The 11,175-nt window shown below is 31.5% G+C and overlaps 2 protein-coding genes across 2 annotated transcripts; both read left to right on the plus strand.

The window, feature by feature from the left end:
* The first annotated feature begins 3,145 nt into the window (after positions 1-3,145).
* LOC130808393 (uncharacterized mitochondrial protein AtMg00810-like) lies at positions 3,146-4,150 on the plus strand. The gene has a single exon (XM_057673869.1). The coding sequence runs from the start codon at positions 3,146-3,148 to the stop codon at positions 4,148-4,150; it is 1,005 nt and encodes a 334-aa protein (XP_057529852.1).
* A 1,710-nt stretch (positions 4,151-5,860) lies between these two features.
* LOC130807802 (salicylic acid-binding protein 2-like) lies at positions 5,861-10,843 on the plus strand. Its single transcript, XM_057673144.1, has 3 exons — positions 5,861-6,529; positions 9,695-9,841; positions 10,410-10,843. The coding sequence occupies exons 1-3, from the start codon at positions 6,152-6,154 to the stop codon at positions 10,689-10,691; spliced, it is 807 nt and encodes a 268-aa protein (XP_057529127.1). The 5' UTR covers positions 5,861-6,151; the 3' UTR covers positions 10,692-10,843.
* Positions 10,844-11,175: the final 332 nt, after the last annotated feature.

An 11,175-nucleotide genomic window follows, 5' to 3' on the forward strand; every position in this document is an offset into this window, starting at 1 on the left:
TACCTATTTGTTCTTGTGGTGCTGCACAAGCTTTGCAAAAATTTAATGAAGACCAACGTCTTATTCAATTTCTTATGGGTCTCAACAGTGATTACAATCACATTAGAGGTAATATCCTCATGATGAAACCCTTGCCTTCTATTAGTCAAGCCTATGCATTATTATCTCAAGAAGAAAAACAAAGAGAGGTTCATGCTTCATCACAATTCATCAATGAATCAGCTTCAACATATGAATACTATCAAACTCAAATTCATCCGCAAAATTTCCAGCATAATCACAGTCAGAAGCAAAAATTGGATGGCAAAAGACTCATATGCACTCACTGTAAGAAATCAGGGCACCTTGCAAACAAATGCTACAGAATTGTAGGATTTCCAAAGGATTTTAAGTTTACTAAAAATAAGAGATTTTCTAGCAATGCTATGACCCAGCAATTCAATGAAGCTCCACAACCTGAAGAAGTTCCTCAGCACAATGGCCATCTGAATACTTCTCCAGCTTTACAAACTTGGAATTCTACCAATAATGCTCCACATATATCTCAACTTCAGTTCAATCAATTAATGACTATGATGAGTAATCTACAACCCAATAATAAACTTCATCCTCCATTTGGTGATCATAATACTCCTTATTCTGCAAAACATACAGGTCAAGCATTTACCGCAACTAATTTCTCTGGTATAACAGCCTTTTCTCCTCATTTTTTCTCTGGAAATTGCATATCTTATAATGGTTGGTCAGCTGTTGATTTTACTTGGATAATTGATACTGGTGCTAGTGATCATATGTGTCATAATGCCAATCTGTTCACAGAGACACACATCCTTCCTCAAGCATATCACATTACTTTACCAAATGGTCATGTAGTTCATGTGCATAAAGTAGGCTCTGTTCGCTTTCACCCTGATATCATTCTGCATAATGTTCTTCATGTTCCTCAATTTAAATATAATTTGCTTTCAATAGGCAAGTTATGCAGTCAGACTTCTTCTTTTGCTCTTTTCACTAATTCTAAGTGTTATTTTCAGGGCCCCTTAATGAAGAGGCCTCTGGAACTTGGTGAAATGCACTCAGGGCTTTATCTTCTACAAAATTTTCCTCCTCTTCACATTTCGACAGATTACAATTCCACTGTATCTCATCCAAATCATGCTTCCAAAGATTCTACTCAATTAGATAAACTTTGTAATCTAGCTGATTTTTTTCCTACAAATAAATGTAATCTCAACTCTTCCATTCTGAATAATAGATCTCAAACTGTTGATACTACTATTTCTACTCTTTCATTAAATACAACCTTATGTAATTCTGTTAAACATAATGAAAATGGTCAAATTTGGCATCAACGATTGGGTCACTTACCCCTATACAAACTTCAACAGCTTTCTTTCTTTCCTAATAACTCCATTGATATTATTAAATGTTGTAACATTTGTCCACAGGCTAGACAACACAGGTTACCCTTCCCTCTCAGCCAAACACAATCTACACATCTTTTTGAACTTGTTCATGTTGATGTTTGGGGACCTTATCACACAGCCACTCATGGAGGATATCAATATTTTCTCACAATAGTTGAGGATTTTAGTAGAGCTACTTGGACTCACCTTCTCCAAACTAAAAGTAATGCGTTTCCTCTTTTACAAACCTTCACTGAAATGATTTCCACACAATTCAATGCTAAAATCAAAACTTTCAGATCTGACAATGCTCTTGAATTAGGATCCAGCAGAGCTGCCACTTCTTTTTTCCAGTCTAAAGGTATTCTTCACCAAACTAGTACTCGTGACACTCCTCAACAAAATGGAATAGTTGAAAGAAAACATCGCCATTTGCTAGAAACAGCTAGGGCTCTTTTCATTCAATCTAAATTACCTCTAACCTTTTGGGGTGACTGCATTCTCACAGCTACATATCTTATTAATAGGTATCCAATGAAAATTCTTCACAATAAATCTCCCTTTGAAATCTTATTTGGCCATCCTCCCTCTTATTCTCACCTTCGGTCTTTTGGATGCTTGTGTTATGTATCAACTCTTAGATAAGGGCGTGATAGATTTCAACCACGAGCTTCACCTTCCATTTTTATAGGATATCCTCTAGGTAAGAAAGCTTATAAACTCTATAATATTGATACACAGACAGTCCAAATATCAAGAGATGTTGTTTTTCATGAATCTTTGTTTCCCTCTCTCAAACACAGCAATTCTTTCCTTCCCTTTGCCAATGACACACCATTTGATTTTCATTATTCTTCACCTACATCCACTGACTCTGTCCCTCTTGATTTTACTATCAATAACCCCCTTTCACATCCCTCCACGTATCATTCTTCACCAACTAATCCCTCTTCTTCACATCGAACTCAAGCTACTGCTCTCAGAAGATCAGATAGAACTACACATCCACCACCATATTTAAATGACTATATTTGCAGTAATGTTTTGTTGCATTCTTCTGCCACTAACATTGATTGCATTCATTCTTGTCCTCACACTCTAACCTCATCTTTTTCACTTCCCAATCATATATGCTGTTTTACTAATTCAACACTTAATAATTCTGTGAATCTCCCTACTACTGAGCTACATGAACCTACAAATTATGAGGAAGCTGCTGCCATACCTGCTTCGCAGAATGCTATGCAACAAGAATATTCTGCTCTAGAAGCAAATAACACATGGGTAGAAGCTGAATTACCTAAGGGCAAAAAGCCTATTTCAAGTAAATGGGTCTACAAAATCAAAAAACACGCTGATGGTACTATAGAACGATACAAGAGCAGATTGGTTATCAAAGGTTGTACTCAAAAAGCTGGAATAGATTACACTGAAACTTTCTCCCCTATTGTCAAGATGACCACCATACGAAGTCTCATTGCTACTGTAGTAAAAATGAATTGGCCAATGTATCAATTAGACGTCAATAATGCATTCTTACATGGGGATTTGCACGAAGAAATCTACATGAAACCTCCTCCTGGCTTCACTCTTTCTGATCCTACAAAAGTTCTCCAATTAAAGAAGTCCTTATATGGTCTCAAACAAGCATCTAACAATGGCATGCAAAGCTTTCTACTGCATTAAAATCAAAAGGTTACATTCAATCCAAGAATGACTACTTTCTCTTTTATAAATCTATGGGCAAGCATATTATATTTGTAGCAGTATATGTGGATGATATTTTACTGACTGGCAATCATTTGGATGAAATGCATTCTCTAAAAGCCTTCTTGCATTCTACTTTCAAGATAAAAGATTTGGGATCCTTACATTATTTTCTTGGCATTGAAATATTAAAGGTTTCTCATGGTATAATCATGACACAGAGAAAATTTGCAGCAGAACTATTAAAAGAATTTGATCATCTCACTGCTACTCCTGCTCAATGTCCTTTGGAAGCTAGACTCCAATTGAGAAATGATTCCGGCATACCCATTAAAGATCCTACTATATACAGAAAATTGGTTGGCAAATTGAATTACTTAACCAACACAAGACCAGATCTTGCATATGCTGTACAATTTTTGAGTCAATTCTTGCAAGATCCTCGAGAACCTCATTGGCAAGCTGCTTTGCATACCTTAAGATATTTAAGGCAGGATTATACTAAAGGAATCCTTCTCAATGCATCTTCTGATATGAAACTTGAAGCATATTGTGATTCAGATTGGGCCTCTTGTCACAATACCAGGAGATCAGTCAGTGGGTATTTCATTCTTCTGGGTGGCAGTCCCATTTCATGGAAAAGCAAGAAGCAAACTACAGTTTCTTTAAGCTCTGCGGAGGCTGAATATAGATCAATGCGAAGGGTTACAGCTGAACTTGCATGGCTTACCAGGTTATTACATGAGTTTACCATACCTACGGTTATTCCAGTGCCTCTTAAATGTGATAACCAAGCTGCTATTTACATTGCCAAGAACCCAGTCTATCATGAGCGCACTAAACATATTGCCCTGGATTGCCATTTCGTGCGAGAAAAATTGCAAGATGGCTTGATCAGTTTGTCCTACATTCCCACAAAACAACAGTTGGCTGACATTTTTACCAAAAGCCTCTCTTGGCCCGATCATCATCTTCTGGTTTCCAAGTTGGGGATGTCATCACCCTCCAACTTGCGGGGGGGTGTTAGATATACATAGTTTTACTTTTCTTTTTTCCCTTTTATTAGACATATATATATATATATATATATATATATATATATATATATATATATATAGTCTTAGCTTTGTAGCTTTGTAAGAATAAGAATATAACAACAATAATAATAAGAAAGGGGATTTTTCTTCTCTCATTCTCTCTCTTGTTCTTCACTATTTGTTTCTGTTTCTCTCTTCGATTATTTGCATTTGCCAGAAAGCGATATTCCACACAAACAACAATAATCATCAACTCAGACTCAGAAATTCAATCTTGTTCTTGAAATCTAGATCTTCAATTCAACAGTTCATACCATTTAATGCTATTATTTGATAAATTCATTGGTTGAAACATCTTATTATTATAAATAAGTTATTTTTAGACAAGATGGTTATAGCAACTCGTTCAAAAGCAATTCGTGGATCAAACCAATCAATATAATCAATTGATCAAATGATATCAACTATCAACTCTTTAACAAATTTCACAAAAACCCTAATGAGTTAAGTTGATTTACTCTACAACCACTCTTTCTCTTCTTTGTTAATATGTCATGCACTAGTTGTAGGTTTTATTTCTTTTATTATAGCATATAATACAACTTCTATAATTAGGCTACACCTTTTAATATTTTATGTTTTGTTTTCTGTTATTGTGTATTTTTATTTTATTTTCATGGGCTATTCAATAAAGGACAATTGTTATTTTGTTAAATATGATTTTTGTTTTGTATAGGTTTTAATTACAGTGAACGTTTATAATTTTGTTATAAATAAGAATTAAAAGCAAAGAAAATCTATGTAGTAGCCGAATGATGACTACTATTAATAATCAGCATAAAACTATATACAAGTGTAGGGTCATTAATTTCATCACAATATGACGACTCGAATCTAAGCTAATATAAATCAGGTTCAAATCAAGTTCAAGTTGGATTAATACACTATCGTGTCAAAAAATTAGTTCAAATTATCAAATTGATTATATTTCACGTTATTTTGTAGTTTGGCTGGATTAACTTCCTGCTCATTTTGATTTACAGTAAAATTAAATAAGCTCTCGTATTTTGTATATAAAATTAGGGTTTGATTATTTATTTTTGACTACAAAATTAGGGTTTATATAGCTACAGTAACACTTTATTTTTTTTTGTTATAGAATGGAGGAACGAGTGGTCCTAAGATTCAAATGGAAGGATAATGAACAAGGACAATAATGGAAGTGGAAGAACACGTTGAATGGAAGAGGAAGGAGCTACTGTGTTTTAATGAAATGGAACAGGGGTAAAATGGTAATTTCTATACTTAAACGAAAACTAAACGTTTTACCCTCCATAATATTACTGTGGTTAATTGTTCAATAATTTAGTGCTATTTTGTGGAAAAAATTTTAAGAATTGCTACCACTTGCCTTTTGCAATATTGGTGCCTGTTATATAGAATATCCCAATTTTATATATAGAAAAAATGAATATTTTTATAAAAAAAATGATTTTTGATATTTTTATAGAAAAGTAAGGCATCAACCTAAATAGTTGACATAGTTAACTAGAATAACCAACTATTTTAAAACTCTACTATAGTAGTACTATCTAATAAAATAGTAATCCCTCCATTTCATTTCAAACGTTTTATTTGATTTTTGAACGCTATTTATATTATTTACTCTTAATTTGGATTTTATTCTCGATCTATAAGTTAAAACATAGTCTAAATAAGATTTTATTTAATTCGTCCCAACATAAAATTTAGTAATTTCTAATTTTTATAATTTTTTAATTATACAAAATTAAAGATATTAAGAGTAGCATTATCGCGTTAACAAACGTGCCCAAACTAAACGGAGAATAATAAATCTAGCTCTAGCTACAAGTGGTTGCCCAACAACTTACCGGCCATTTAGGACAAAGTCCAACACCAACATGTAACTCCCATAACTTTCGTTTCCTCCATAAAAACCACAAAGTCAAGGGAAATTTAGTGAAGACTTGAGAGATCATAATGGAAAAGTCAAACTCTTGTTGCAAGAAGCATTTGGTGCTAGTACATGGTGCATGCCATGGAGCATGGGCTTGGTACAAGGTCAAGCCTCTTCTTGAGGCTGCGGGCCACGGTGTGACGGTGCTCGATATGGCGGCCTCAGGGATTCACCCCAAAAAGATCCATGATCTCCAAACAATCCATGACTATTCTGAGCCATTGATTCAGCTGATTGCATCACTTCCTGATGATCAAAAGGTCATTCTTGTAGGGCATAGCCTTGGAGGAATCAACTTAGCTTTAGTTATGGAAATGTTTCCTCACAAGATTGAAATTGCAATTTTTGTAACTGCTTTTTTGCCTGATACTCAACATACACCCTCCTTTATCTTTGATCAGGTACAAATGCCTTTCTTTTTAATTATTCTTCTAACTTCTTTACAATGAATTTACCTAGCTTGATATCTCAAAAACCTCTACTCCGTTTCCCTTTTCCTTGTCCTATTGCAAATATTTTGCTCAAGGAATTTCGATACTTTAAAGCGATATTTAGAAATTTCAATATGTCTTGTATGAGATCTTGTATGAGATCTTGTTAGAGTGATTTTGATGTATAGTTTTATTTATATACAATTTTATAATTTATATGATACGTATTTATAAATATTATACTATAAAAACATAGAGAATTAGCGACGATGGCACATGACATCGCCCTTAGGACGCTAAATTACTCGGCGATGGTGTTTTGTCATGTCGCTATATAAGTAAACGCTAAACAAAAATCGATGTCATCGCGTCATCAAAAGGGGCCATGACTCCAGTGACCCCCTTTCTCGTCTCTATCAGATATCAAAATAATAAAAAATTGACGACGACGCCTCCAATAAATATTTTATGTGGTTTAATATTATTTATTTTTATATAATATATTATTATGATTATATATTTTTATAATAAATATAAATATTATTTTATTGCCAATATATTTGTTAATTTCTTATTAAATATTATATGTCATTAATTTTTGTATCTATCAAATTTTAAATATTTTTATTATAAATTTATTATGTAATTTAAAATTAATTGATATAGATGATAATAATTTAATAAAAAATTATTCTATTTTTAATTATTATTAACAATAAATCTAGCAACAGACTGACATCCAAAATGTAGAAAAATCATAAGAGATTCGAAAAAAGTACAAGTGATAAGAAATAAAAGATAAGAAATGAGAAATAAAAAATAAGAGATGAGAAATTAAAAATGAAATTGCCAATGAAGAAACAAGCTCATTTTATAAACAATGTATGAACCTAGCGACAGACTGGTGACTAAATGAATACGACGTGGTGACTGCACTAAAAATGGCGACAGCTTTATAATCGCGCACCAAAGATGGTGCCAGCCCTACTACCACCGTATTGTTCATTGCTATTTTTAAACAATATTGAAAAATTTAAAATTGAAGTTTAAAAAATTTAATAAGGAAAATAGCTACAACCTCAGGTCGTCGCTCCAATGGACTACAACCTGAGGTTGTAGCCAAGTCATCGCTAATATGGTATTTATTATTAAATGATGGAAATTGTTATGAAATATTGATGTAATTTTGGTAGAAAATCTCTAGACAAACATAATGGCTATGCTTGTTCTCTTTTAATCATCTAACTTTTTTTCACAAAGTTAATTTCAATGCATTACCATTTAAAAAAGTTGATATTAGATGGTAATAGAAAATTGTGAAAAAAAGTTTTATATTGTCAAGGGAATGTCATGGTATATCATTTAATCTAATTTAAATCTTAAATTTTACTAAAAGATATTTTTAATGATCTTAAAAAATGTAATCAAATAAAATGAACTAACTATTCGTGAGTAAATTGAGCTTATTTTGAGTACTCATTTCAAACTAATTTATTTAGTTTCAATTTAAACCAAATTTAAGCAACATTAGATAATTTAAATAAATATATTTTATAACAATACTTTCTTACTTAAATATAATTTTTTTTTGAAGCAATTAATCTCAAAGATTCTTAATTTGATATAAGGAATTAATGTAATGAAATGTGTTAAATACTTATCTCATTTAGTTTTAAATTTATTTAGAAAAATAACTTTCCACACATTCAATTATAGTCTTATAAATACTAAATTATTACATTTGACAAAGATCTAAGAAATCATTTGATATTTTTCAACTTTTTTATCAATATTTATGATTATGACAATAATTTAAATTCATATATTTTTGAAAAATAATTACTTAGTGAGGTATAAATTATGTTTTGTTTAAAAAACATTAATTTACTTAAGAATTTATTTAGATATAATGAATTTAATGTAATAAAAGGTCCAGTGAGATCAACATTGCTTTGCTTATGATCAAATATCAAAAGTTTAAGTGTCTGTCAATTGCAGCCGTAATCTTTTCTATTTTAATCAGATTTTAATTAAAAATTATAAAGTATTTATATTAAATAAATAATAGTAAGACAAAATCAAATAAAATTTTACTTCATAATATTTTAACAATGAAATAATAACTAAAACTGATCGATATATAATACAAAAAGAGAAATTTCAACATTTAATATGAATAGGAGCTCTCATAATGATTCTTAAAATAATAAATTGGGGTAAAAGTTGATAAAAGGCTAACAGCCAGTGATTCATGTCCGCTAATTGTCTGTTCCTCACCACGTCTCCACTCCCCAACTTGTCGCTGACAAAATTCAATCAACAATAGGAATTTCAATTCACCACAATTTTTCTTACTAAATATACTATTATATATTCCTAATTATTAAATATTAAAGTGTCACTTTTCTGGTTTATGAATGGGCAATTGAACAAACCCATTTTGCCCCGTATAGGACCGGCCCTACCTATACTTTTTCACTACATATATTAAAGCATAATTAGTTTATAGTCTCAAAGTAATCACTTTTATAACCTTAATTGATCACTTACAATCTTTAAATAACCATTTATAACTCTAAAGTGGAGTCAGCTGTGATATTCCGAGTTGAGCTTACAAAAGAATTAATAGACTACCCCAATAAATAAGGTTGATCATCTTTTCAAGGAAAACTCATTTACTAAGAACTATATAGTTAAGTGTGCTTGATGGGGGTATTCTATGGTTGACCTGATGTAAAGTTTTCTCGGTACATCACTGAAACAAATGTGCTAAAAGGACTTGTGCTGGTCTGTGAGGCCCTACAAAATATAGGGGTAGTCACCAACGGTTGTTTCTGGACCGGAGTGTTACACTTATGTTGATCACTTATAACTCAAACTAATTATTTACAATATTAAAATGATCAGTTAGAGAAATAATCTGATGATATGGAACCATCTCATGATGATACGATCTAATTAGAAAATTTATGTTTAATCATAATTAAAGGGCGAATTTTGTAATTTTACATGGACAGATGTAAGCAACCCTCTTAAAACTCTCTTTTAAATCCATTTTTTTTGTTTAACATTACTTTAATTAAAAGAAGAAAATAATGATTTTTGTTATATTTTAATTTTGTCGTATACTGATAGTTTGTTACAAGGCTGGCGGGTGGAGGCGAAAGTTATTGGTTGGACACAAAGTTTGAGGGCTCCGGTGACCCAAAGGAGACTCTCACCACAATGTTATTTGGCCCACAATTTTTGTCGAAAAGGCTTTATCAATTTTCTCCACCCGAGGTAATTATCATAATCCTAATAATATTATATTATAATAAAATAAATACCAAGCATTATTGTTTTTAATAATAATTTATGCTCATCTGATTACATCAAAAAAAAATGTTCGTAAGTGATTTCCAACTTAAATTTTATTTTTGTAAGCTTATGTAGTTTACTATTGTCTCTCTTGTCTCGATATCATAATTGATCATTTTCATTATTTGTTTAATTTATGCAAGACATTCATTTTCATCAATATATATTTTTCTACACAGTGAAAAAATAGTAAGAGAACTAGAAAAATAGATAATTTGTCGAGAATTTTATCTCATCCAATTCATATCTTATTATTTTTTTTCAAAAGAAGTCTGAATTTGAATCTTGTTTTTCCAAAATAACTCCTTTTTACTATTAAATTATTCCACATTTCATTATTAGACATTGAAGAGAGCCAAAATGTAATTTGCTAAAATTCACAAATTGTCGATCAAATTAATAAGTTTATTAAACATGTATTATTAATTATTATTTCATCCTAAAATTGAAAAAGAAGGAAATTCATATTTGTTTGGTGAAATGTTCCAAGGATTTTGAACTTGCTATGACATTAAAAAAAACGTCATCATTATTCCTTCATGATCTATGGAAGTCAGAGGCAAAGTTAACCAAAGAGAGGTATGGATCAGTTCGGACTGTTTATGTGATTTGTGATCAAGATCAAGGAATTCTAGTTAATTTTCAACGGTGGATGATTCAAAATCATGGGGTGAAGGAGGTGAAGGAACTTAAGGGATCAGATCATATGCCAATGTTTTGCATGCCAAAAAAGCTTTGTGACTGTTTGATGGAGATCATTGCCCAAAAGTAGTTCACTATTTTTAAGCATGATGGTGTAGTCATTAGTCAACTACCCCTTTCCTTGTTCTCTGCCTTTGAAATTTAATATATACTTTTCCTTGATTATACTTGCAACAAATAGTGACATTTCTCTATTAAACATATCATTTGAATCTTTCAAATCCCTACAAATTCCTTTATTAGGTTTGAGTCCATAACTTCACTCTTATATTTCTTGTTCACAGAAAGAGAAAGCGATGAGAATGTATTTACTATTTGATTCGTCATCTGGTTATAACTTATTTGATTTTGACGGATCGATGAAATCGAGCAGAACAATAAAGCCGTTAAAAATGTTAAATTAGGCTAGACTTATTACGAATGCCAGTTAGTAATCGAGAAAATACGAGTGCACGCACATCATAAGCCAAGGAGATACCATCCCAAAACCATTAGGCAATAGGAGTAAGGGACTTACTGACTTATAAAGTTTATACACCTTTAATTCATCTATG

This window comes from Amaranthus tricolor, chromosome 3 (genome assembly GCF_026212465.1).
Source record: "Amaranthus tricolor cultivar Red isolate AtriRed21 chromosome 3, ASM2621246v1, whole genome shotgun sequence".
Lineage (NCBI taxonomy): Eukaryota > Viridiplantae > Streptophyta > Magnoliopsida > Caryophyllales > Amaranthaceae > Amaranthus > Amaranthus tricolor.